Source organism: Paroedura picta, chromosome 5 (genome assembly GCF_049243985.1).
Source record: "Paroedura picta isolate Pp20150507F chromosome 5, Ppicta_v3.0, whole genome shotgun sequence".
Taxonomy (NCBI): Eukaryota; Metazoa; Chordata; class Lepidosauria; order Squamata; family Gekkonidae; genus Paroedura; species Paroedura picta.
In genome coordinates, this window is record NC_135373.1 from 125,958,902 (window position 1) to 125,986,682 (window position 27,781).

The 27,781-nt window shown below is 54.1% G+C and overlaps 1 protein-coding gene across 1 annotated transcript; it reads left to right on the top strand.

The window, feature by feature from the left end:
* Positions 1 to 3,325: 3,325 nt before the first annotated feature.
* GDI2 (GDP dissociation inhibitor 2) lies at positions 3,326 to 27,298 on the top strand. The gene is made up of 11 exons (XM_077340371.1): positions 3,326 to 3,707; positions 15,855 to 15,962; positions 16,902 to 17,001; positions 18,053 to 18,187; positions 20,821 to 21,019; positions 21,918 to 22,049; positions 23,731 to 23,830; positions 24,658 to 24,829; positions 25,197 to 25,341; positions 26,030 to 26,084; positions 26,191 to 27,298. The coding sequence occupies exons 1-11, from the start codon at positions 3,333 to 3,335 to the stop codon at positions 26,344 to 26,346; spliced, it is 1,677 nt and encodes a 558-aa protein (XP_077196486.1). The 5' UTR covers positions 3,326 to 3,332; the 3' UTR covers positions 26,347 to 27,298.
* Positions 27,299 to 27,781: the final 483 nt, after the last annotated feature.

Here is a 27,781-nt window from a genome sequence, read left to right on the forward strand (position 1 = left end):
CCTGTGTAAGCACCAAGTCATGTCTGGGGTGACGCCCTCCAGCGTTTTCATGGCCGACTCAATACGGGGTGGTTTGCCAGTGCCTTCCCCAGTCATTACCGTTTACCCCCCAGCAAGCTGGGTACTCATTTCACCGACCTCGGAAGGACGGAAGGCTGAGTCGGCCTTGAGCCGGCTGCTGGGATCAAACTCCCAGCCTCTTGGGCAGAGCTTTCAGACTGCATGTCGGCTGCCTTACCACTCTGCGCCACAAGAGGCTCTTTATTTATGCATACCAAGGCGTAAAACCCACAAAGAAGTCAGGAAATACGAGAACTGCTAAAGAACATGAAACAGAGCACGTTATTACATTCATTCCGAATATGATTTTATAGTATCTTCTAATTACTGATAAAATGTGTTACTGTTTTAATAACTAACATTTTGGGTACCTGGTTTGTTCTCCGTTAAAATCCCCATGCAGATGCTTTTTGGATGAGCAGAATTTTTAAAAATTTGTAAAGATTTTTTTATTTTTTTTACAATTTCATCCTTAAACTCCCCCCTCCTCCTCCTCCTCCTGTTCGTTTTAATACTTTGAAATAACCACCTGACCTTTTGGAGTGAGAAGCAGAATCTGAACCAATTGTAGGGAAAACATGTCTACGATTCCCTGCTTAGAAAAACAAAAAACAAAAGCAAACTTGTACCCCAAGTAGGGCTTGCCTTTCCCGGCTGAGGCCTGCGTGCATTTTTCTGCAACTCAATGCGGGTCTGATTCCCCCGTGGATGTGGGTTTTAAAAGCTTGCTAGCATAAACAGTGATCTTTCCAGTCATGCGCAGGAAATGAAAATGGAAAAGGTTTGGGCGGGGTGGTGGTGGCGGCTGGCAGAGGACGAGTGAATGGGAGGTTTGTGCATCGATGGGCCTCAGACGCCAGCCTTGCATTTTATTCCCAAGCTGGACATTCATTTCCCAGAGCAGCTGGGCAGACCACTAAAGACGAGAGACAGAGGGGGCGGGGGGCAGGACCAAACATCTTCCATTGATTAGAATTTTGCCTCCCTCCCTTTCAGTATTCTGATTTGAGAGACAGCTAACAAAGTTGTTTGACAGCAGAGTCAAAACAGGCACCAGGAAGAGGGCCAGCGTGGTGCCGGGGGTGAAGAGCAGTGGCTTTTAATCTGGCGAGCTGGGTGACCTTGAGAGAGTCACAGTCCTGATAGCGCTGTTCCCACAAAGCAGCCCTGGTAGAACTCTCTCACAGCGTGTCTCTTGTGGGGAGAGGGATGGACAGTGATTGTAAATCGATTTGAGATTCCTTTGGGCAGAGAAAAGTGGGGGATGAAACCATCTCTTCTTTATTGACACGGGATGGGGAATTCAGGGAAATGAGAGGAGCTGGCAATAAATCACGGTTGATTAGACAATTGAGAACTCCCCCCCCCAAAAAAAAAACACCCTCCAGTATACTATAAGATCTTGGAGCCTTTAAAAGGCCAGTTGAGGAAGACCTGGGTTCGAGTCTCCACTCGTGGAAACTTCCTTGGGTCAGACACATCCTCACTGCCTAACCTACCTCACAGGGTTGTTATTAGGATAAAAATGGGGAAGAGGAGAATGAGGAAAGTCACTCTTGGCCCCCATTGGGGATAAAGACAGGGTGTAATTGAGTTCAACAAATATTTTTTTCTCCCTTTATTGCTCTTATTTATTTAGTGCAGGCTTTCTCAAACAGGGTTTTTTTTGAAACGCAGGGGTTTCTTGATGGTTCTGGGTTTCCTGAATGGGTGGGAATAATTAATTTTAAATACATATTAAAAATTTATTAAACAAATGTCACCTCCCAAGCGATTTCTTTCTCCAGGGGGGCTGATCTTCGCCATCTGGCAGTCAGCTGTAATCCCAGGAGACCCCCAGACACCTCCTGGAGTTTGGCAACCAAATCAAAATAGAAATGTGAACATCCTCACTAATTGTTCCCGGCTCAGCTGGGTCCACTTTTTAGAGACTGTAATTGCCTCTTTTTTTAAAGCATTTGGGTATCCAACCTTAACCCTTTACGGGTATAAATGTGTTTCCTGCTTCAGGCCGCCTCCTTGGAAGAAGTGCCTCCTAAGGCGAATTCAAGTGGGAAGCCGTGTTGCTCTGAAGTAGCACCACAAAAATATAGTCCAAGGGCACCTTTAAGACCGACAAAGATTTATTCAAGGTGGGAGCTTTCGAGTCTGTGGAAGAGTGCAAGCACTCGAAAGCTCATGCCTTGAATAAATCTTTGTCGGTGTAAAGTAAGGGGACCAGATTTTAACATTGGTAAAGCGGGACACCATTAAGCAAGGGAGTTCTTGATTTAAAATTTGGTCTATATGAAGCAGCAAAAAGTTTCATAGAACGCATAGAACGCAAAAATAGTATTGTTATATATATATATATATAAATTTCAACATAAATACAATTTGCCAGGTGTCCCCAGATGTCCCTCCAAAAGTGGGACAATCTGGTCACCTTAGTGTAAAGGTGCCACTGGACACTGGTTTTGTTGTTCTTATTCTTCTTGTTTTAGGTTTGGGTGAACAGCTGGCCTTAAAGGATCCCTCAGACACAAAATTTTCGCCTCTCTCTCTATATATAAACAATACAATTTTTACGTTCTATGACATTTTTGTTGCTCCATATAGACCAAACTTTTAATCAAGAACTCCCCCGGTCAGGGTGTCCCGCTTTACCAATGTTAAAATCTGGTCCCCCTTACTAGCTCCCTCCAGCCAGGTGCAGCGCAGTATTTCTTGCATTGCAGCAGAAATTAGTGCAATCTTAACCAGACTTGCACCTTTCAGCATTCATCGAAGCCAGTGAGTTTAGAGCAGGGGTAGTCAAACTGCGGCCCTCCAGATGTCCATGGACTACAATTCCCATGAGCCCCTGCCAGCGAATGCTGGCAGGGGCTCATGGGAATTGTAGTCCATAGGCATCTGGAGGGCCGCAGTTTCACCACCCCTGGTTTAGAGCTACATAGCTTCGTTGGGGACGGCGCTCCGGCAGCAGAAATGAGCGCCATCCTAAACTAAGCTGCGCCTTTCAGCCACCAAACAGGCCAGCAGCAAAAATTGACAGCGCAATCCTAAACAGAGTTGCACCGTCCCCGCACCCTCCGAACCCAATGGCTTCAGAGCGGCCTAACTCCGCCTGGGATCACGCCGCGGCGCGGAAGCGGCAGCAGAGGCCCGCGCATGCGCCCCAGCGGCCGCCGCAGCGCCCCGGCGCGCGGCCTCGGCCGTTGGCCCCCCTCCCTCTCCTCTCCCCTCCGCCCCGCCCCTTAGCGACGGCGGCCGCCGCCCAATGAGAGCGCGCGATGACGCGCGGCAGGCCGGACTGTCGCGAGGTCGCCGGGGAGACCAATGAGCGCCGGCGTCCGCGCGGCGCCCCGCCCAGCCGCCGCCCCATGGAGGAGTTTGGGGCGCGCCGGGGCCCCGCCCCTTCCCCCGCCCCCGGCCCCCGCGGCCGCGGCCGGCCCGCCCAGACCCCGCCCCGTCCCCTTGGCCCCGCCCCCGCGGCGCGCTCTCTTCACGGCGGGCGAGGAGGCGCCTCCATTTTGGCCCCCGACGCGAAGAGCCGCCCCGCGCCCGGCCCCGCCCGCCCCGAAGACCCCCCGCGACGCCGCCGGCCCCTCTTCGCCCGCGCCATGAACGAGGAGTACGACGTGATCGTCCTGGGCACCGGCCTGACGGTGGGTGACGCGCCCCTCCCCCCCCCCGCAGGAAGAGGCCTTTGTCCTCCCCTCCCCCCCCCAAGCACAGACTGGGCCCCCCCCTATTGTGTACCCCCACCCCCCTCCGTGGACTTCTTGGCCTTTGCCCCCACCATGAGAGCCCCCCCCCGTATTCTGTATGCTCCCTGTGCCCCCCCACTCCTCCGCACCCCCCCCCATATGAAACATCCTCCCCCTGTGCCCCTTGTGGAGTTCCTGGCCTTTGCCCCCCCCCATGAGAGCCCCTCCCCGGTATTCTGTATGCTCCCTAAGCCCCCCCCACACTCCTCGGCACCCCCCCATATGAAACATCCTCCCCCCTGTACCCCCAGTGGAGTTCCTGGCCTTTGCCCCCACCATGAAAGACCCCCCCCCGTATTCTGTGTGCTCCCTGTGCCCCCCCACTCCTTGGCACCCCCCCTTACGAAACATCCTTCCCCCCCCCAGCATGAAAGCCCCCCCTTCCCCGTATTCTGTGTGCTTACTACCTTTGGCCCCTGTTTCCCCCCCACTCCGCAGCATCCCCCAATAGGAAAATCCTCCTCCTCCCCGCATACTTCTGTGCCCCAGTGCAGGGGGAGTCAACCTGTGGTCCTCCAGATGTCCATGGACTACAATTCCCATGAGCCCCTGCCAGCAACGCTGGCAGGGGCTCATGGGAATTGTAGTCCATGGACATCTGGAGGACCACAGGTTGACTACCCCTGTCCCAGTGGACATCCTGTCCTTTGCCCCCACCATGAGAGGCTCCCCCCACCCTGGTCTTCTATGTGCTCCCTTTGACCCCTTATGCCCCCCCCACTCCTTGGCATCCCCCAATGCGAAGAATCCTTCCCCCTGCTTTGCCCCCAGCATGAATACCCCCTTCCCTGTATTCTATGTGCTCCCTTTTACCTGTATGTCCCCCCACTCCACAACATCCCCCAATAGGAAAAAACCTCCCCCTCCACCCAAGTGCCCCAGTGGACTTCTTGTCCTTTGACCCCCACCATGAAAGATTCCCTCCCCCCCAATTCAGGGGGCTTCTGTTTATTTTCTCCCCCCCAATTCCTTGCTGTCTCCCAACATGATCTGTCCCCCTTCTCCCTCATTCTGTGGACTACCCCCCGCTTCAGACTTCTTGCCTTTTACCCCCACTATGAAATAATCCCCTCTCCAATTCTGTGTTTCTTTTTATCTTCCCCCACTGGACCCCAATTAAAAAGAATCGCTTCTACCCCCTGGTCTCCTTGTCCTTTCCCCCTAACATGAAAGAATCCACCCCCATTCTTGGTGATTTCTTTTGCACATACCCCTGGGTTCTTTATCATCCCCCCCCCCATGAAATAATTCCCCTCCCCCTATCTGGGAGCTTCATTATATTACCCCCACCCAGCCTGTTTTCTCATCTATGTGAAAGCATCTTTCCCCCATTCTGAGTGCTTGCCATTAACCCCCCCCCCAGCTCCTTGTCATCTCCCCCAATACGAAGAGCCCTCCCCCTTCTTCCCCCTCGGCTGCTGCCTAGGCCTGCTTTCCTGCCCTTTCCTTTCTTCCTCTCTGTCTTGCCCTTTCTCTGTGGACCTCAGGCTGGCCTACCTTGGTCTCTCCTCTCCCCCCTTAATGCTTTTCCTTCCTAACAACCCTTCGAGGTAGGCGAGGCCAGGGTGGGAGTGACTGGGCCCAGGTCGCTCTGCAAACTGCATGGCATGGAGCAGGGCTGTGTGGGGGGTGTTGGACTGTAACCCCAGCCCCACAGCCTTGTGGATTTCCCAGCTGTGCTTTGCAGGGCACAAACTGGCTTCTGTCCTTGTCCTGATATTTTGCCGCTTCCCCTTTCTCCTCCGCTGTGCTCGCACCCACAGATCTCTGGAGGGTTTTTTTTTTTTATTTCTTTAGCAGTGGCCCAGTTCCCCCCATCCCAGATGGTTCATCAGGCTGGTGGCCCTTTTTGCCCGGCTTTCTCACCTGTGGCCCTCCCCTTAAATGCCCTTCCTCAGCCTCATAGCTACCCTGTGAATGTGGCCAGGCGGGATGGGTGTTTGTTTTGAGATCATATTAATTTCTTTATTCACATAACCCCTCCCTTTCTCTCCAGACAAGACCAGAATCTGTTTACAGTGTTCATAGAATCATCTAGTCCAGGGGTAGTCAAACTGCGGCCCTCCAGATGTCCATGGACTACAATTCCCAGGATCCCCTGCCAGCATTCGCTGGCAGGGGCTCCTGGGAATTGTAGTCCATGGATATCTGGAGGGCCACAGTTTGACTACCCCTGATCTAGTCCAACCCCCTTCAGAATGCAGGATATTCACAACCACCTGTCCACCCACAGTAACCCCAAGCCCCTATCCAGATGATGACCCCATTCCCCCCCCCCCAAAAAAAAGAAACTGGCCAGTCTGCCCTGGAAGAAATGTGCCCTCTGACCCCAGAGGGGTGATCAATATTTCCCTGGGCATGCAAGAAAGGGCCACCCACACAAGCCAAGCACTGCCAGGACAGTGTACTCTCAGGAGCCCTGTGAGGTAGGCTGTCAGCCTTCCTTGACATGAGTGGGTCTCCTAATTGAACTGCTAAACCATGAATTGGAGGGGGGGCAGGGCTTTGAGTCTGCGTCTTTGTGTAGCCCCATTTAACTTGAACATGCTGATGCCAGAGCCCAGCCCCCCCCAGGTCTCCCTCCAGGAATGAGTTCAGAAATGGCACAACGGGCCCCTTCTGACATCCCCCCCCCAATCCCTGAACGGATTCTTTGGCCTGCCTCGGCTTCCGCTTCCTGTTGACCCTCGCACTCTCTTTGCCGTTCATTATGAGCTGCCTCGAAGCAAGAGGAGCGGCAGGGTGTGAGCGCTTGAATAAATGAATAAGTAATTCCCTGTTTGAAATGATTATTGTGACCCATAAGCCTTCCCCCAGCCCCCCTTATCGTTATTATTCTTAGGCAGTGGGGTCCCTGATCCTGGGCCCAGGCGGCTGTAGGTCGGATTCTGCTGTGTAATTTCACTTTGGTTACTGTGTCATGCGAAACTGTTTGCCTGGCTCCAGTTCTGTTGCGTGAGCTTCTCCCTCTCGGAATCCTCCTTCATTGTTCGTTCCCATCCTGTTGACTGCATCAGCTCTGGGCAAATCCACCTTGAGTCCCAGAGAGAAAAACAGACCATAAACAAGGTCAATAAATAAACTTCTCAATGCCAGCTGCCCTATTGCCGCCTTAAAGCCGCTGCTCCTTCGGACCTTTACCCCTTTCCTCCCCCCACCCCCTTCCTTCTGCTCAGCCTTTCCTGGTTGTGCAACCTCTCTCTTCCGTGCTCTCTCCCCCTGCCCCATTTCAGGGGTCTTCTTCTTGGTCCCACCGTAGGCCCTTCCTCAGCCCATTTTATAGAGCAGAGGTTCTCAACCTTCGTAATGCCATGACCCTTTAATCCAGTTCCTCCTCTTGTGGTGAACCCCAACCATAAAATTCTGCCAGGGTTCTTTCACAGGAATTAAACCAAAACTGACCAACGGCGTGAAGATCCATGGTTCAGGATTGTATCTAAATTGTTTTTTTTTTTTCCTGGCTTCTCAGTTCAGTTCTGCCTGTCGTCCCATCTTCTCTCTCTTTTCCGCTGCCCCAAACAGACAAACGCTCTATCTCGATCTACCCAGCAAGGCTGTTGTGTGGATGCCCCCCTCCCCCCCCCCCCGGCCAAGCTACTTGCCCTGCCATGAACCCTGTGAAAGGGTCGTTCGACCCCCAGGTTGAGAACCACTGCATTAGAGCATCCCCGGTCTGTCTGCCACCTTCCGTCGCTCTCTGGTATTTCCTGTTTCTAGCGAAAGTAACTTCTGGGAGCAACCTTAGTGGCTCGTGGAGGGATTTCTCTGGGGACGGCACCCTTCTGCTTCTCTCTCCATGAAAGCAGTATTCCCTCCCAGTCATCACCCTTCCCTGCTTTCTTTCCCTCTTCTAGTTATCCCACACCTATGCCATCCCTTGTGTCCTGTTCCTTCCTTTCTCTTTTGGTATCTTGACGCCCCCCTAATATTTCACCCTGTCTGACGTGCCATCCTGTTTTGCTGTTGTTTCACATCTTCCAGGGGCTAGTCTGTATGCAAGAGCAACTAGCTGGCGTTTTTCTGCCCCTTCTGTTGGCTCCTCCTGTTTTGTTGACATACGTGTTGACAGACAAACCGGGCCGCCCTAATTAAATGCAGGGAGGGATCTGGTTTTCTTCAAATATTGACGCTTGCTCAGTTTTCTGTCGCTCCTTTGCCTTCTTCAGCAGCCTGGTGTTAACATGAGAACAGATTTAGAGTCCAGGGGCACCTTTAAGACCAAATTTTATTCAAGGTGTATGAGCTTTTGTCTGCACGCACAGGTCCTCAGGTATAATTTCATGGAATGGAAGAAATCAGTTCATACTTAGAGGCAAGTGTGAGGGTAAACTAACATACAGCACAATGAAAATGGTTGACAGATTCCAGAGATGACAAGGATAAACCCGGCAATTTGATTTTGTTTGTGTTCCCTTGAGATTGAATTGCGTGAGAAACACCTTGAATGGAACTCTGCGGGTCTTAAAGGTGCCCCTGCTGGGCTCTACATTTGTACCCAATCGAATCTGGCGTTAACGTGCTCTGGATTTGCTGCCGCCACCGCGATTCTTCTGGTTGTGCAACCGAACCGATAGTCAGCTTGGTTTCACATCGGGGCGTAATTTGGTGGAGGTTTGTGCACATTTCCTGAAGCCGATCGTTTTAGGAGCTTTCAGGAAGTGAAGGTGTTACAGAGCTGCAGCTTCGGTTTCCCGAACGAGGCTTCCTTCTAGCTGGCCTGTGGATTTCAGAGGCAGGATTCAAAGCCAGTCAGAGGCACCCAAGCGAAGTGAGAGATGGTTTTCCCAGGTTGGTGGGAGCCTTGTAGCACCTTGGAAGCCAAGAAGGCTTTTGCAGTACAGGCTTTCACAATGTCAAAGCTCCTTTTGTCTGATATCAAGGACGGCTTGTCTCTTGAAAACTTGTACCCAAAAATCTTGCTGGTCCATAAGGTGCCACCGGACCCAGATCTAATTCTATAGCAGACCAGCATGGCTTCCTTCTGAAACCACTTTCCCTGGTTTTCTCCATGAAAATTGGGCATGGCCTGTAGCTGTGTACTGATCCTGAGGCCCTGCTGGGCCAGACCAGTGAAGGTCCTTCTAGCCCAGCCTCCTGTCTCAGTCAGTGGCCAGCCAGTTCCTCTGGAAGGCCAAGAACAGGGGCACAGAGGCTGAGGCGTTCCTAAGAAGAGCCCTGCTGGATCAGACCGATGTTCTATGTAGCCCAGCATTCTGTCTCACACTGTGACCAGTCGCTTTAGGAAGACTGGCTGAAACAGAGTTAAGCTGCCCATACCTAAGTAATAATATATTGTAATAGCAATAATGATGATTGGGGCTTTATTCATTCCTGTCATGTCCTATGCAGTACCTTATATTTTGTAGGGTTCTTCTATGACCGGTCTTGGAGGGCAAGAGAATAAACGGGTTCATTCAGTGGCCAGCCAGTTCCTCTGGAATGCCAACAAAAGAGCACAGGGGCTGACGAATTCCCATGATGTTGCCTCCTGGCATTGAGATTCAGAGGATGCCTTTCTCTGAACATGGGCATTCCTTTAGTCACCACGGCTAGTAGCCCTTGATCACCCATGAGCTTTTCTGAGCCCCCTTTTAAAGCTTCCTGTGCCCATCCCTACCCTCTCTGGCAGTAAATTCCACACTTGAATCATTGCCTGCGCAAAGCAGTATTTCTTCTTGCTTTAGTGTTGTGTGGGTAACAAGGGGACCAGATTCAGCATCTTTCCCTCACCTTCAGGCCATAATTTAACTCTATGGTAAATCGACACATGAACCTCAACCCCAAGGAAGCCTCTTGTGGCACAGAGTGGTAAGGCAGCCAACATGCAGTCTGAAGCTTTGCCCATGAGGCTGGGAGTTCAATCCCAGCAGCCGGCTCAAGGTTGACTCAGCCTTCCACCCTCCCGAGGTCGGTAAAATGAGTACCCAGCTTGCTTGCTGGGGGGTAAACGGTAACGACTGGGGAAGGCCCTGGCAAACCACCCCGTATTGAGTCTGCCATGAAAACGCTGGAGGGCGTCACCCCAAGGGTCAGACATGACCCGATGCTTGCACAGGGGATACCTTTACCTTTACTCCAACTAACTGGTGGAAGCCAGGTGAAGACTGGTCACCTGATCCCTTCCACGGGTTCTCCCTCATTGGCTTCTGAACTGAAATCTGTCGGCAGTGAATTTGGCATCCCTCCTGTCGGTGCCTGTAGGGAAGAAACTCCTCTCGCTGAATGGTGGGTGGCAACTCCGAGGAGGAGAGAAGAGCCATTGTTCCCCTCGCCGCCCGAGAGAAATAAATATGGCCGAATGAATCGGCGCTTCCTACAGTGGTTGAGGCCAGCTCTTTTCCTGCTTTTGTTCTCTCGGCTTCGTTCGCTCCGAGGGGCAGAGCGGAGATCCCGGCGTTTGGGCCGCAAAACATGCTTTGCATTCCTCCCTGGCTTCGGAGGCCCTTGGGCGTAGCTCTGCTCCGAGCGGTGTGCAATTCCTGCGATTTCGGTGCTTCTGCGGTGAGCTGTTGGCTGCAGTGGCTGACAAGATGGCCGGGGGTCATAGCGTGCGGGAACTGCCCTGGTTGGGCAGATGCTTCTGGAATCCATTTTTTCTGAGGGCGTTGGCGCCGGCCTGGTTTCTGGGAGGTGGGAAATTTCCCACTTTCCGCCTTTGCAGCTGTCCAAGGAGGTGGTGAACTCCCCCTCTCTGGCAGTCTTTAAGCAGCAGCTGGAACGATACTTGTCAGGGATGCCTTTGGCTGAGCCTGCATTGAGCAGGGGGGTTGGATAGATGTCCTCTATGGCTCCAATGAAAGTGGGTGAGCGAAGAGCAGAGCTGCACACTCTGCTGCCTTCAATCTGGATTGCTCTTGGCCTGAATGCACAACTTCTTGTGACATGACACACCCGTGCGCGATGACTCCCATATAACTGTATTGACATTCTTGTAGTTGGTAAAACTCTTCCATGTACTCTGGGCACCATGGAGCTGCCAGTCATTTTCAGATAGGGGGGAGTCAGTGGGGTGCAGCGGTTAAGAGCGGCTGCCTCTAATCAGGAGAACTGGGTTTGATTTCCCCACTCTTCCCCCCCATGCAGCCAGCAGGCTGATCTTGAGTCAGCCTCTGTTCTCTTAGAGCTGTGCTTACAGAGCAGTTCTCTTAGAGCTCTCTCAGCCCCATGGGCATTAGTGAGAATTTTTGACTGGCGTCCTTCCGCACTTAAAATTCACTCAGTCTCGGGCAGAATGTTGGACTGGCCTGATCCAACATGACTTCTGTTCTCAAAGGACCCGGGCCTGTTTCTGAGCAAAGGAGGCGGTCTTTTTGAAGCCGCTGACAGGCCAAGGCATGATCTTTTAGGCATTTCCCCCATTCTGCAGCACTTCTTCTAAACGGTTCCAGCTCACCTAGCATTGCTACTGAAAGCAAAGGTTTTGGATTTTGGAAGCAAACCCCGTTTGACTTGACTCCAGTTAGAAGTTCTTCTAGGAATCTGTTTTGTAACAGCACTCAGATATGCCGTCATCCTTCCTCTTGAGGTTGCTATAAATCTGTTCTGTTTTTGGGCCACGTTGTGATGAATGCTCAAGGTAGCCGAGCGGAGTGGCAGGCGTGGCTTGTTGAGGCTCATGGCGAACGGTGGCCAATCCGACATTGGAGGCCACGCTGGAGCCCTCGCGTGGTCCTTGCCGGTGGTGCCTGACACAGAACACCTCCAAGGGGAACCGTCCCTGTGGTTAAAGGCAGCTGTTTGCTTGAAGGCTTTCGCGGCCTAACCCAGCAAGCGGCCATCGGCTCAGGCGGCAGACCGGGGACCTGAGAGTGAGTGGCGGCAGATGGCACAAGAGCTGGGTTTGCAATCGGTGCCTGCTTCCTCCTTTCCAATTTCGCCCTCCGCCTCTTCTCGCTGAGTCTGCAGAATTTGATTTGTGGCCCAACCGTTCAACTGGTGGAAGCACACACATGCCTTATCTTTGCTGGCGAGGCCACTGGTCGGGCCAGCAATTAACACGCTCTCTGTGGCTTGGGACCAGCCATTTAAGGTTACAGGGAGGGGCCTTCCTGACTGTCCCGCCAAAGAAGCTCATGAAACAGGGCCTTTTCAGTGGCAGACCCCCCCCCCAATAATGGAACAACCTCCCCAGAGGTAAGACCGCTACCAGCGATGCTGCAGAGCCGCTGCTACCAGTTGGAGCGGACAATACGGGCCTGGTTGAGCGAACTGTACCGTTCAGCTTTGCCTGCCCACTAGAACGGTGCCTGTGACGTACACAGAGTGCAGTCCTTGCTCTCCGTCCCCCTGTGCTTGGTGCCTTCCACTCAATGGAAGGAGCACAGAAACACTCACGGATCTGTCCCTGGATTTGTTCTTCTTGTTACCTCTAGGCAACTCTCAGGCAGCATTTCCGTCTTTCCAAGGACGGAGGAGCTCTTGACCAGTGGTCCTGAAGCTCCTGAGAGTGGCCTTTCTCTTGCCACTGCTGACTTCAGGCAACCCCAGGGGTGGCCAGACTGTGGCTCTCCAGATGTCCATGGAGCACAATTCCCCTGAGCCCCTGCCAACTGAGCATGCTGCCAGGGGTCCATGGGACATTGGCGAGCCACAGTTTTGGCCATCCCTGCATAGGTCTCCAAGGTAAGAGACATTCAGAAGTGTAGCAAGCTTGGATTTTCTTGGTAGTCACCTATCCAGGGCTTGACCCTGCTTAGTTTCTGAAATCTAATGAGATCAGGTTCACCTGAGCCATACAGGTCAGGGTACAAGACAAACAGAGGGTTTAGATATTGCCTGGCTCGGCGTAGGGCAGGAGTGGTCAAACTGTGGCCCTCCAGATGTCCCTGGACTACAGTTCCCATGAACCCCTGCCAGCGTTTGCTGGCAGGGGCTCATGGGAATTGTAGTCCATGGGCATCTGGAGGGCCGCAGTTTGACCACCCCTGACGTAGGGACACAAGACATCCAGAAGGGTCTCCTATCCAAGCAGGGCTGGCCTTTCTCACTTCTGAGATCCGACGAGATCAGGCTAGCCTGGGCCACATCCGCATCAGGATGGCGTTGTTACTACTACTCACTTTTCAAAACTCAAATGGTATCTCGGAATTAGGCTCTCTGAATTAGGCTGTGGCAGGGTTGACAGTTCGGCACGTGGGCATTGGGTCCCGTTTTCCAGTCTAAATAAGCGAAGGGCAGCTGCGTAACGTCGTCTCCTTGGCGCTGTGTCTGCGCTTAAGCTGAACGGAGAGGTGACAAGGCCTGCTGCTCACCTCTCCCACTATATATAGTCTTCTAATTGCAGGCTTGTTTTGAATAGTAATACATTAATCCAAAGTCACCGATTAGGGGACCAGCCCGTGTCTTTCCTTCCCGTCTGTACTTTGGTCACAGGCTGGTCGGAACAGTCTCTGGGAATCCACTAGAGATCCTGGAAGGCAGTTTTCTCTGGGTCACCTGGCCTCCGTCGCAGTCAGGGGCGGCCATGGGAGTTGTAGTCCATGGACAGCTGGAGAGCCACAGGTGGGCCATCCGTGGTCCAGGTGAGGCTATGTGATACAGCACAGTACCTGGGACCGAGCTTTACGTAGTCTTAGCTCCGCCAGCGCTCAGGTCCTTCAAGCTGACAAGAGATGTGGACTTGTGTACCTTACAAGAAGAGGAGAAAATCTTTGTTTTTCTTTTTTTGCTGTCAGCTATCATCTTCCAACTGCAGTTTTTATCGGTATTCTTACGCCGCAGTTTTCTGCTTAAGATTTTCCTCGCCATTGGAGGCCATTGAGGTGCCAGAACGGTGGGGTCGGGACAACTGGAGTATGCATGCTCTGGATGCGCTGCTGTCGTGCGCAGCATCCGAGAGCACTGAAGTCGGTGTACCACTACTATAGGATCAGCCCAGGATCGTATGTGGGTGGCTGGCCTGATCTCTGCCTCATTTCAGCCATTCCTCCTCTGGGTTGGTTTTAGGATCCAGTCTGGTGCAAGTTGTGCCCCAGAGCTTGAAGACTTGATACCCGAAGCCGGTGGGCCTCTGTTGAGCCGGTTTGCTTGCTTTTGGGTAGCATCAGACAGTCCTACGCACGTCTGCTCTGGTTGCTGCCTTCCTGGGTAAAGGTGAAGCAACAGGCTGACACAGTGAGTGGTAGAGGCGAAATTCAGCCGCAGCAGTCACGTTTTTGGGGGCGGGTGGGGAATGATCCCTAAAGAAAGCTAGATTTTCATGTTTCTGAGCCAGGAACGTGTGGGCAGGAACTGGCTTGCCCGGTATCAGCCAATGGAATTGCACAGCCGCTGGCTTGGATCTGAGTTTGCCCTCTTGTACACATCCATGTGGAAACCGAATTAAGAAGAGGGAGTACGTTCCAGTTGCTTATAAGCCGTCGTGGTTAAGAGCGACCGCTTCTAATCTGGCGAGCCGGGTTTCATTCCCCGCTCCTCCACGTGCAGCCAGCTGGGGGGGACCTTGGGCTACTCACAGCCCTGATAGTGCTGCCCTCAGAGCAGTTCTTTCAGAACTCTCTCAGCTCCACCTACCTTCCAGGATGTCTGTTTTGGGAGGGAAGGGGAGACCCGAGTAGGCTTCATTGCCATGTTTATTCCAAGTACATCTTCCTAAGAAACGAAAGCCCAAACCCAGGGTCCCTTGTGGTGTTTTTGCTTCAAAGATTTGGCCGAGTGGCCGAGGCAGAGCAGGGGCAGTCAACCTGTGGTCCTCCAGAGGTCCATGGACTACAATTTCCATGAGCCCCTGCCAGCTAACGCTGGCAGGGGCTCATGGGAATTGTAGTCCATGGACCTCTGGAGGACCACAGGTTGACTGCCCCTGCCTTAGAGAAACATAGGGCTCTGGGGAAAGCGAGCTCAAGGGAGATTAGTCTTCCTGTGATGCACACTGACAGGCTGTGCCTGTAGCCTCTTCTCCCCTCTTTCCTGACCCCGTGAGGCCTTCGGCTTTAGTTCTCTGGGTGGAGGCACGACTGAAGCAGAGCTCAGCAGCCAGAGGAAGTGGAAACAACCGGGCCTCTGCCTGATTCCCCTGGCCTGCTTTTCGCCACACCCCCTGGGCTCCTCCCCTGTTTTGGCGGTGCCACCTTCTGCAGCGTTGGCAGGCCGGCGCTGGACTCTGCCCGGGAACATTTGGGCAGGGCCGCCGCAACGAAAGGAAGAGGTCCCTCCTCCCCGTGACGTGTCCTGCCTGCCCCCCTGAGGGCTGGTCGCCAGAGCTGTGAGGGAAAGCACTTCTTCCAGCCTGGCGGGTGGGGCAGATCCACACCCCACGCCTGGCACTCCGTCAGCAGCGGCCGTAAAGGCTTTGCAGCCGCTCTGCAAAAAGGGCTGGTTGGAGCCACAAGCACAATCCTTCACTCCTGGCTGATTCAGAGCGACTGGTTTGCAGAGCCAGGAGGGCAGCTCAGCTGGGCGGCTTCCTGCTGGCTCGTGGGCCGGGTTGTAGCAGAAACCCAGTGCAGGCTGCCAGATTAACACAGCTGGGTGGCAGGGAGTCAGTGAATGATCCGAACTACTGTTTATGAGAGTCCCAAATTTCCCAGCCCAGCAGGAGCATGATTGTGGGAAACATAGCCCTCCAGTTATCCTTGTGGCCTGCCTGCTTCAGGAGTCCCCAGCATGTTCCCCACGGGTGCCGTGGTGCCGATCAAATGTTTTTAGAAAGTGGGCAGGGCTTTAGCTCAGCAGGCCCTCTGACGTCAATTAAAAGAAGTCAAAAATTACTTTGGCAGAAGCTGCCACACCACCACAGGCGGCGTCATTGCGTGCAAGTGTGCTACGGCAGTTATGTTGTGGCTGGCTCCGCCTCCTGCGACTGCCATTTTGTATCAGCTGCCTCTCTTTGGCTGTGCCCCCCCTCCCGTGTCAGAATTCCTGGGGTGCCCACTGAGTCAGAAAGGCTGGGGGATCTTGGCCTGGCTGATGCGCACAGCACAAGAATCGGGGGGGGGGGGGTTCCTGGTTCCTCTGTGGGTTCTTCCACTTGCAGAATGAACACTAATCCCCCCCCCCCAATCCAGAGGGTTTCTGTGGTCTAATGCTGTCTCTCCTTTTACGCAGGAATGCATCCTCTCTGGCATCATGTCAGTGAACGGGAAAAAGGTCCTCCACATGGACCGCAATGCTTACTACGGAGGTGAAAGTGCATCTATCACACCCCTGGAAGATGTGAGTGTGCCCAGTTGTTTCAGCCGATTTGTCACCTTTCTGTGTAGCCGGTTGCCAAGCTGCTGAGAATCGCCCCCACCTCTGAAGCTCTCAGTTCTCTAAATGGGTGTGCTTCCTTTGAACTAGCCTAGCTAATGTGTGAGATGAAATCCCCCCCCCCTCCCAGTAATACAGTTCTGATGGTCTCTTCTGTTCCCAAACCTGGGGTGTGGGAAGATGGAAGGCCTGGAGCCAGGGGACTACATTCCCTTCTGGTGTTAGTGATACAATACTTGGCAAGTTAGCCACGGACAGATGATGATGAGGTATTCCATTTTTATACCGCCCTTCCGTAATGGCTCAGGGTGGTTTACATGCCGTTAAATTTAGCAATGTTTAAAAGTCAGCATAACAATAACAACATCTACAATACAAAAATACGAGTGGCCAGTTCAGCAGCCTTTTGAGTCGTAGCAGCCTCCAGGATATTCCCTGCCTGTAAATCCCGCAGCTAGATGTCTCTCTACGGAGGTGTTTTTTGTAGGGGAGGGCTGTAGATGTCATTGGGCCCTACCCAAAGCTTGGTGGGAGAGCTCCATCTCGCAGGCCCTGCAGAACCATGCCGGTTCTGACAGGGACCGCATCTCCTCCAGGAGCTCCTTCCACCAAGTAGAGGCCAGGACTGAAAATGTTTAGGATTCTGATTGTGGCTCTTCCGAAGAGATGAGAAACCATTGACCATCTTTCCCTGCTCCACGCTCTTCCAGCACCTCTGCTGCCCCTTTTGCCGTCAGAACTGAGCTGCAGGTCTTTTTGCGACACCCTCCCCCCCCCCTGCCCCCTAGTATTTCCAATCTCCTGGCCTGCTTCCACCGTTGTGACCAAGACACCTTGGTGTGGAAGTCTGTCGATGCAGTCCTGCTAGCAGACCCCTCACTCATGACTACCTTGTCTTTCCAGCTGTACAAACGGTTTAATCTCCCGGGGTCTCCGCCGGAGTCGATGGGCCGAGGAAGAGACTGGAACGTGGATCTGATCCCCAAATTCTTGATGGCAAACGGTGAGTGGCTGAGAACTTCTTGACCGTCCTCTCCTTTCTCAAGCAAAGCAAAGGGGCTTCCTTTCTGCCAGGTCCACCGGCGTCTGGGGACATTTGCTGTCTGTCACGTTCCTTCTTGTACCTCCGTGAAAACGGAAGCATCCCTTGATGGCGCCTGAGCAGAAGGGCCTGGTTCCACTTCTGTCTGCTTGGCGTACCTGCTGGTGTTCCGGTCACAAACTACGCCATTAGAATTTCTCCATATCTTTTAATGCTGGTAGACATAAGATTTTTTTCCCCTTGTAAGTGTAACTATTGTACAGGGTAGTCTTTGGGTATCCAGTTCACGTCAAGGGCCTGCTTCCCTATTCACTGCCCTAGGGCCTTCTATACTGCTTCTGTTAAAATGAAAGGTTCTGCTCAGCAGCCTGCAGCTACAAAGAATGAGAGTGCAGAGAATGTAGAGTGTACCTCTACACTCCTGTCTTTCTTGGAAACCCTGCTTCGGTTGCCCTGGAGATCTGGAGCCAAATAGGTGGCAGCCAGAGACAAGTTGCAACATCAAAATCTCAGACTTCATCTTTCAGTGCCTTTCACCAACAGTTAGAAGAATCATAGAATCATAGAGTTGGAAGGGGCCATAGAGGCCATCTAGTCCAACCCCCTGCTCTACGCAGGATCAGCCCAAAGCATCCAAGAAAAGTGTGTATCCAGCCTTTGCTTGAAGACTGCCAGTGAGGGGGAGCTCACCACCTCCTTAGGCAGCCTATTCCACTGCTGAACTAAGGACTTTTTGATTGGCTTGGTATAACCCCCAATAATGGTTGCTGCCCCTCCTTCTTTCTAGCATTATTTATGTGGTTTTCATTCAATTATTGTACATTTTCAACTGGAGTTTTAGTTGCTTGAATGTTTACGTTCAGTCTCCAGTGGTGGGATCTGGCAGGAGGGCTGCTGCCACTCTTGAGTGGACAACACCGCCCTAGGTGGGCCGAGACACCGCCTCAGGAGATGACCCCTTCATGCGCTCCCTCCTTTCCGCCGGTTAACAACCCGCCTCTCTCCTTTGCAGGCCAGCTGGTGAAGATGCTGCTGTACACCGAAGTCACTCGCTACTTGGACTTCAAAGTGATTGAAGGCAGCTTTGTCTACAAGGGAGGGAAGATTTACAAAGTTCCCTCGACCGAGGCAGAAGCCCTGGCCTCCAGTGAGTAGACGGCATCTCCCCTGAGTCACAGCTCTGCCAGTATTAGAGCACAAAGCTCAAAGCCTGGCCTTAGACCAGGGGTCACCAACTTGTTGTCCACGGGGACCGTGGCTCCTGCCATCACCTTTCCCAGCACCCACTAGGGGTTTTGTGGACGTGGGTGGGCCCAGGTGGGACTTTTGCCCAAGAAGGTTTCTGATTGGCCATCGGACGGTGCAGCTTTTTCCAAAAATTGCTCTGGCAGCACCTCCCACCACAGCAGAAGGATCTTTACTGTGGGACTGGAGGTAAGCGGTGGCAGCCATTTTGTGGTTGGATCTTTCTGATCCCGTTAGGTCCGTTCCAGAGGTGCCCACCAGCTGAAAAGGTTTGGGGACCCTTGGCTGAGGCTTGGCATCCTGTTTAGTACTTCACCCCTCAGTCCAACGCAGGGGGGTTGATGAATTGGAGATCCAGGCTCCCCAGGCACACGGGATTCAAATGCCTTTGCATCAGAGCAAAGAGCAGCTGCCGCTGGACCTGTTTGTATGTTGCAACGTTGTATTGTTTATTGGTTACACAATTATAATGTTACTAGGGGCAAAGCCCATTTATAAAAATGGGCTTTGAAAGGGGAGAATGGGGAAGGGTAAGGGACACACTCCCACCCCCCCTCCTCTCCCAGAGCCTGCCCTCAAAAGCGGGTCCGCGTTCCTCCCCCAAGGCGAGACAGAACGGCAGGGCCACTCACCGGCTTTGCAGTGCTCCTGTCCTTGGATTGAAGATGCCGCTGGCGAGGCGAACGTGAGCCGGGCGTGAGACAAAGAGGCGGCGCTGGGCCGCCTCTTGGTCGCGCATGGGTATTGTTGCAGGCGGAGGCCCCTCTCGGTGCATCGTGGGTGGAGGAGGAGGAGCGTGACCGAGGAGGGCTGGCAGCAGGGAGGAGACGCGGCCCCGTAGAGGCGACTGCTGGCCAGACCGTTCGGCAAGTTTGTTTCAGCGTTTTGTTCGTCTGTAGGGTGGCTTGGGGGACGGCGCTGCTGCTCCTGCTGCTGCTGCGTGTGCTCAGGGGTCCGGCTGCGGGAAGGCAGCTCAGACTTTGTTGTGGGCGGCGTCTCTGCGCGGCGTGGGTGGAGGAGGAGGAGCGCGACCAAGCAGGGCTGGCAGCAGGGAGGAGACGCGGCCCCGTAGAGGCGACTGCTGGCCAGACCGTTCGGCGAGGTTTTTTCTGCCTTGTGTTCGTCTGTAGGGTGGCTTGGGGGACGGCGCTGCTGCTCCTCCTGCTGCTGCGTGTGCTCGGGGGTCCGGCTGCGGGAAGGCAGCTCGGACTTTGTTGCCGGTGGCCTCTCTGCGCGGCGCGGGTGGAGGCGGAGGTTCATGGCCGAGGAGGGCGGGCAGCACGGAGGAGACGCTGGCCAGCCCCTTCCCCGAGGCTTTTTCGCGGAGTTTTGTTGGCCGTAGGCTGCCTTGTTGGACGCGGCGGTGTGTCCTTCAGCAGCAGGGACTCCCTGCCCGGCGGCTTGACACGGCGAGAGGCGCTTCGCGCCTCTCGCCGCGTCAAGCCGCCGGGCAGGGAGTCCCCGGCAGCCGCGCTCTGCGCGGCTGCCAGGGGCTCCCTTGAGCGGGGGCAGGCGGCTCCAGAGCGGCGTATTTTCGGCGGCGGCCATTTGTTCGTCTGTAGGGTGGCTTGGGGGACGGCGCTGCTGCTCCTGCTGCTGCTGCGTGTGCTCGGGGGTCCGGCTGCGGGAAGGCAGCTCGGACTTTGTTGCAGGCGGCCTCTCTGCGCGGCGCGGGTGGAGGCGGAGGTCCATGGCCGAGGAAGGCAGGCAGCACGGAGGAGACGCTGGCCAGCCCCTTCCCCGAGGCTTTTTCGCGGAGTTTTTTTGGCCGTAGGCTGCCTTGTTGGACGCGGCGGTGTGTCCTTCAGCTGCAGGGACTCCCTGCCCGGCGGCTTGACGCGGCGAGAGGCGCTTTGCGCCTCTCGCCGCGTCAAGCCGCCGGGCAGGGAGTCCCCGGCAGCCGCGCTCTGCGCGGCTGCCAGGGGCTCCCTTGAGCGGGGGCAGGCGGCTCCAGAGCGGCGTATTTTCGGCGGCGGCCATCTTCTTGTTGTGGCGGGGGCTCCCTCAGGCGGCAGCCTGACACAGCGAGAGGCGCTTCGCGCCTCTCGCCGCGTTAGGCCGGGAGCAACTGCGAGCCGCGCTGCGCGCGGCTCGCATTTCCTGGGGCTGGGAATTGGAGGGACCAATCGGCAGGCGCTTCGCGCCTGCCGATTGGTCCCTCCGATTGTCTGTCATGAGGAACGGTCCAATCTGGACCCTTCCTCATCCCGGACTCATCCCGCCCCAGGACCCCTTACTGCTTTATTTAGACCGTGGCACCCGCGGCGCCACGGGCGGTTTTCAGATATGTTTACAATTATGTTATTATTGCACCGTTACCCAAATGTTTTATAAGACTGTTCCATGTATTGTTCTTGTGTTATTATGTAAACCGCCCTGAGCCCCCGGGGAGGGCGGTATATAAATATAATAAATAAATAAATAAAATAAATCAGCTTGCCGACGTTTTAAGCTGCACAGGCAGGGGTGCCTCACAGCATCCAAGCAGTGCCTTTGCTGCCGGTGCTCAGACCTGATGTTCTCCCGCCCCGGCAGGTCTGATGGGCTTGTTCGAGAAACGGCGCTTCCGCAAATTCCTGGTGTACATCGCCAACTGCGACGAGAACGACGCCCGCACCTTCGAAGGGGTCGACCCCAAGAAGAACACCATGAGGGACGTGTACAAGAAGTTTGACCTGGGCCAGGATGTGATCGACTTCACCGGCCACGCCCTCGCGCTGTACAGGACCGACGAGTAAGTGGCGGATCTGCCTGTGGCCGCAGGGGAGCACCTTCGCGTTTGTCGAGTAGGCAGAACCAAGATCCAAATCATGGAAGCTTGTCTGAGGCCAAGGCCATAGTGGGGTCAAGCCCCCAGTGGGCTGTGTAGGAAGCAGAGGTTTTGGAGACCAGGTGCCAGGCTGTTCAGAAGACCTGCGGGCTGACCTGGGAAGCACAGGGTCCATCGTGTTGTGTGGCTTGTTTACTCACAAGGATCAGCTTCCTGGTTTTCAAGAAATAACTTGGATGGTATCTATGGTTCCAGAAGCACTGGGTGCGATCAAGAATGCATGCAAGCTGCCCTAGCCAGCAAGGTGGGGTTAAGAGCAGCAGACTCCAATCTGCTTTTGGCTACCAGTATAGCAGACGGGAATAAAAGTTGACTTTTCCCAGCTTTTATTTGGGGATATTCCGTTATACTGTTCACCTGGCGGTTCCACCTGTCAGCTGTTAGGTTAGTGTAGTAGTTAAGAACGGCTGCCTCTAATCTGGAGAGCAGGCTTTGATTCCCACTCCTCCACGTGCAGCCAGCTGGGTGACCTTGGGCTGGTCACAGTCCTGTTCCACCTGTTCTCACAGAGCAGTTCTTTCAGAGCTCACTCAGCCCCACCTAGCTCCCGGGGCATCTGTTGTGGAGAGAGGAAGGGAAGGCAATTGTAAGTTGCTTTGCGGCTCCTTCGGGTACTGAAAAGCCGGGTATAAAAAACCCAGCTCTTCTAGTGGGGAGGGTCTGTTTGAGAAAGTAGCATTCGCAGGCCATGGTGCGGACCTGCTGTCTAAGCAGGGGAAGTCCTTGGGAGAGAGTAGGACAGGCGTTCTGGCCACACGTCTTGATTCTTTTGTTGCTTATCAACTCTTTCCCCTTTCCTCAGCTACCTAGACCAGCCTTGCCTAGAAACCATCAACCGGATCAAACTGTACAGCGATTCCCTGGCTCGATACGGCAAAAGCCCCTACCTGTATCCGCTCTACGGCCTGGGGGAGCTGCCCCAGGGCTTTGCCAGGTGAGAGTTGGATCAAGGAGGCTCGCAAAACAGTTTGTTAAAGCCAGAGGTGTCTTACGGGCTAAGGGTGGGGAAGACAAGTTGGTTAGCTCGTTCTTTCTAGGAGGTCCATTCCTCATATCATGCAGTGTGTGAATTGTTATTATTTGTTAAATTAAATTTCTATCCCGCTCTCCCAGTATGGCTCACGGCGGTGTACAAAGTGGGTTAAAATTAATAATAAGTTAAAAACAGTATAAACATCTTTGTTTTTTACTGCCAATGTTTGTACTGTTTATATTATTTTAAGTAATGAATCTGCAGTATCGAGCGACAGCAGCCTCCAGAAATTCACTGCCCATCAATGACCAGACTGGGTGTCGTTGGGGGTGTTTTTGTAAGGGAGAGCCGCAGATGCGGAAGCTTGGTGGAAGAGCTGTGCCAGGTCTGACAGGGCCTGGTTCTCTTCCGGAGCTCACTCTACGGAAAACGTCCTGGCCATGGCTGAGGCCAAACGTACTTCCTTGGGGCCAGGGACCACCAACCAGTTGGAATTTGTGGAGTGGAATGCTCTTTGGGAGACATGAATGTCTTCCCAAATGTCCTGTGGTGAACAGTCTTGCTCAGGCCTTGCAAACCAAGCGCCGTGGCTGTCTGGGTTGAATCAGTCCATCTTCTACTTTTCCTAGCAGGGTTGTCTGTCCCAGAGAGTCTTGGTCCCACAGAACAATGGCCTTAGTTTGTGTCTGGGTGGAGTTAATAAGAAGGTACAGGAAAAGCAATTCCTTCTTCCGATCCACCCCCAGGGAGGCTCTTGTATAAGACAGGAACTGTTCATACGCTTGACACGGTGGCACGGGGAGATTCCCTTCTTGCCATGTCCTCCCTCTGTCACCACAGTTCCTGGTGAAGCATCGGACTAAAACTACTCAACCGCAACAGCACAGGTTGGAAAACCTACAACGTCCCGTTGACTCTGGCCATGAAAGCCTTCAACATTTCCCAATCCTGAGTTCTTCTAAGGAAGGGTGGAGGAGGGTGTGCTAGATCAGTGGTCCCCAACCTTTTTCAGGCTGGGAAATGTGCTAGATCAGTGGTCCCCAACCTTTTTCCCCAGCGGCAACAGGGAGGGTGATTGCCCGGCCACACATGCGCAATGCGCATGCGCGGCCGGGCCGAGCATGAGTGCATGCTCCGTGCGCAGCCCAAAATGTGAATGAACGGCACTTTCGGCATGCGCAAAAGTGCCGTGCGTGCGCGTTTTCGGCCGTGCATAGCGCATGCGCGGCAATACTTACCTCTCCCCCCATCCCACAGTAAGAAGCTTGCCAGGCCGCAAGCTTGCAGCCTGGGAAGTTTCTTACTGCAGGGGAGGTAGGGAGAGGGATCCGTGGCCCGGCACCGGGCCATGGCCCGGTGGTTAGGGACCACCACGCTAGACGAATCCCAGCTGCATGGCAGCCTTTGGGAGCAGGGGTAGTGTTTCTGTGTGAGGGATCAATCCTCTTTCCCACCAGAAGTCTGTGTGGTACAGTCAGATGGATAGTCGGACTAGGAGAGCAGAGACCCTGGTCAATGTTGCTTTCTGACTTGGGGCCTGTCAGTTGCTCTCTGTTTAATCCACCCTATAGGCTTCTTGCGAGGACCCAATGGTGGAATGGAACATGCTTTGGGTCTCTCAAATCTCTGTTTTCGTTGCCAGGTTAAGTGCCATCTACGGAGGCACCTACATGCTGAACAAGCCGATTGAAGAGATTGTCATAGAGAACGGCCGCGTGGTGGGCGTGAAATCGGAAGGGGAGGTATGGTGTTGCATTTTGGCTCTTCTTCTCCTAGCGACCCGGGTCGGCCTCCCACTGATCAGGCTCAGGGGCAGCTTCACGAATGGGCCGGGGTGTGAAGAGGGCCATTGAGCTTATGAAAGATGCACCAGGCCAGGCCTCCCCCCCCAAGCAAAACTAAGAGGACTTTTCAGCCCCAGTTGTCCTCCGCTCGTGTCAGTTCTAAACCCCAGTGTGATTTGGAGCCCCCTGCAGCAGTAAAGAGGGCAAGCTTGCAAGAAGGGACGCATGAAAATGAGAAGCTGCAGAACGCGGTCCGAATTAGAATGCTTTGACTCCACCCACCTTAAGCTCAAGAAGCAGGGGGGCAGCTTTATTCTGAGCCTCAGTTTCTAAGAGTCACTTCCATGGGAGGGTTGGTGGTGTGTGGGTGCGTGTGTCCACAACTGTAGATCACCCCCCCTCCTGATTATGCGAAGTGTGCCGTTTTCAATCTAACAGCTGACAGACAGAACGCCAGCTGATCAGTATAATTGAATATTCCCAAATAAAAGTTGTGAAAATTCAACTTTAGGATGCTTAGGGCTGATCCTGCGTTGAGCAGGGGGTTGGACTAGATGGCCCTTATGGCCCCCTTCCAACTCTATGATTCTGTGATAAGACTGCTAGAGTGGGAAGGGGCCATGCAGGCCATCTAGTCCCACCCCCTGCTCAGTGCAGGATCAGCCTCAAGCATCCAGGAGAAGGATCTGTCCAGCATAAAGCCCACCGTAATTTGTGGGTGCCCCTAGCTTCAGAAAACTTGGGAGGGGACCACTGTTCTAACCCCTTTCCATCTCGTCCCCCAGATCGCTCGCTGCAAGCAGCTCATCTGCGACCCCAGCTACGTCCCGGACAAAGTAAAAAAAGTCGGCAAGGTCATCCGGGTCATCTGCATCCTGAACCACCCGATCAAGAACACCAACGACGCCAACTCCTGCCAGATCATCATTCCCCAGAACCAGGTCAACAGGAAGTCGGGTAGGTCTGGCCGGGGGAGGGACGCACCATGGGGAAGGGGGGACAGCCTCCTTGGGTCTCTTGTTCAGGCTGTCGGCCAGGCTTTGTTGAGTGAGGCTCTCTTGGTGGGATTGGAGGCAACATCGGCCTGGAAGGGGTCGCCAGCACATTAGTCTGCTGCAGCCCAACCAAGCAGGTGGGTGATGCTGTAATACCCAATCTGAGTATCTGCTTTGGTGTGTGGGACCCGCTTTTACATTTTTTGCTTGGTAAATTGTCTGAAAGTATTACGCTTCTCCCCTGCACTTTGTTTCCCTCAGTCGGAGTGCTGGAGAGCAAATGGAGACTTCTAGTAAGAGAGTCCCTTTGGTGTTCTGGTCTGTTTCAGACATCTACGTGTGCATGATCTCTTCCGCGCATAACGTGGCCGCGCAAGGGAAGTACATCGCCATTGTGAGCACTACGGTGGAGACCAACGACCCCGAGAAGGAGACCAAGCCCGCCTTGGAGCTCCTGGAGCCTATTGAGCAGAAGTAAGCACCCCACGCCTAGCCCCACGGAGCAGGCAGGGCCTTTCCCCTGCCATTTCAGCCTGGACTCATTCATTGGGCTTGGGAGAGTCGAGGGCCTAAGCGGGAGCCAGTTGGGTCACAGATGCAGGCCAGCATCGTAGCGCTGTTGCCTTTAGGCCCCTTTCCTCCCTTGATCCCAAAGAACTTTGGGGCGCAGGATACCACGGCAGCTTGGAACCTCAAAAATCTGATTTCCACGGAAACCCGATTTGTCTTTATAGTGTTAAGTAGGCCTGAATCTAGGCCTCTAAAGTCATCTGCAAGGCATCACTTGAGATCTTTTCCAGATTTTCCTGGTGCAAGAAAACACATGGAGTCATACTCCCCTGTTTCTGCCTAATCTGGTTAGACCAAAATTGATGCCTGAAACATCCATGCAGCACTGTATTGCCAGCTCGGGACTGGCAGCAGCTGCGCTTCAACTAGGCTGGTATTGTCAGCTCGGACTGGCAGCCGCTCCTCCTCCGGCTCCGTGTTGAAGATCCTTTATGGCCCTCTCCATGTGAGCTCTGCCTCTACCATGTTCTGCAGGGAGGGAATGTGTGAAGTTACCCTACCACTGGGCAGGCCCGTGTAATCATGGGTGGCGTGTGGCACACACAGCTGGCTCTTCGACACTCCTTAAAAGGACTTTTCTCCCCGCTTCTAGGTTTGTGAGCGTCAGCGACCTGTTTGCACCAACCGACCTGGGCAGAGAGAGCCAGGTTTGTGCGAATGGCGGGGAAGCGGCTGGAACCATTTCTGGGCACAGGGGGCCGTTCACAGCGACCGCTTTGACTAACTCCGTCCGTCCGTCTGTCTCTCCTCCAGATCTTCATTTCCCGCACCTACGACGCCACCACCCACTTTGAGACGACGTGCGACGACATCAAAGATATCTACAAGCGGATGATGGGCGCAGACTTTGACTTCGAAGAGATGAAGCGGAAGAAGAACGACATCTACGGCGAGGAGGAGCAGCAGTAGGGGGGGGACGGGCGCCGGAGCCCCCACCCCAGCTCTCGGCCGGCCGGCAGGGTTGCGCGCCTCAGAGGAACGGAAGCGAGCACCCTCCGAAATTCAATATTGTAAGGCCTGCTTTTTGTAATCCTGTCTCCGAGACTGATAAAAAAAAAAAGAGAAAAGTCCTTCACTGGCAGAAACGCTCTCCCCTCCCCCCCCCCTTGGATGTAATCACGTGACAATTCTTTAAAATGAGGCTCCTGTGTCACAATTGGCCCACGCCGACACGCTTTAACGGTCCCTGAACTCTAGCGGAAGATCAGCGCTTGTTAAGCGTCTCTCGCTGGTCACAGGCGCGGGTGACTTGAACGCCCACGTCGCCTTCTGTCCCCCCTTGCTCCCCCTTTCTCTCTGCTTCTGTCCGAGTGGCGGCCGCCCCCCTGGCCGTGGGTGCACGGAACCCACAGGCAGCCTCCAACAGGTTGGGGGCTCATCCCAAGCAGCCTTTTCCCATCAGGTCTTAACTTCATGGCAAGCTGTCATTCTGGCCCAAGTCCGCAGCAACTCTAGCCCCCCCCCCCCCCCAGCAGGGTTTCTCCTGAGCACACTCCTCCCTCCCTCCCTCCCTCCCTCCCTCCCTCCCTTCTCCTCCCCACCCCTAAAAGCTTCTCAAACTGTTTACATCTGTCGGGACCCGGCCTCTTCTTTTGTGTTTTAAAAAGCGATACTAATAAATCGGTGCAAGAACAAAACACCTCCAAAGCAGGCCAGCTGTGTACGTCTGTGATTGCAGGGTTTTTTCCCCCCTTTTCCCTTCCTTTCCCCCCTCTCCTCCTCCTCCCCATTGTACTACGCATGGCTTCTCCGGTGGACCAAACCGCAGCGCAGTATTGATTTGACGGAGCCGGGCCTTCTGCCTGGCTGAGGCTCCAGATGACTTCTGTACTGCCAAGTAAAGCCAAGTTTCTGGAAACGAGTTCCTTGCCGTGGTCTGATTCCCTCCGAGTGCATCTGGCACCCTTGGGTGTCTTCCACAGGGGCGGAACAGAGCCCGGGGCGGTGGCTCGGGATCTCCATTGGCCGGCTGCTTGGAAGGTTGACTGAGGCGGCTTTTCCAGGGTGTGATCTGGTGGTTTTAAGCCCTGACGTTTTGCCAGTGCCTGGATGGCCTCTTCAGGGGGAGGGCCCGGCAAGATGGGAATGCCACAGTGGGACAGTGTCTGGGCATTTTAATTACTTCTCAGGGACGTTGGAAAGGCACTTCCCAGTTCCGGTCGATCCTCTGGGAGAATCCCAAGTACGACACACAAATAAACAGACTCTAGCTAAAATGCCCAGCAACTGTTCCCATGCTTTGGCAGTGAGCTTTCCATCTTGCCGTGTCCTGCCACTGGACCACTTGGCCATGTGATCTGGCAGGCCCCCAGCAGCCCTTCCTGTTCCGTTCTTTTAGGGGGTC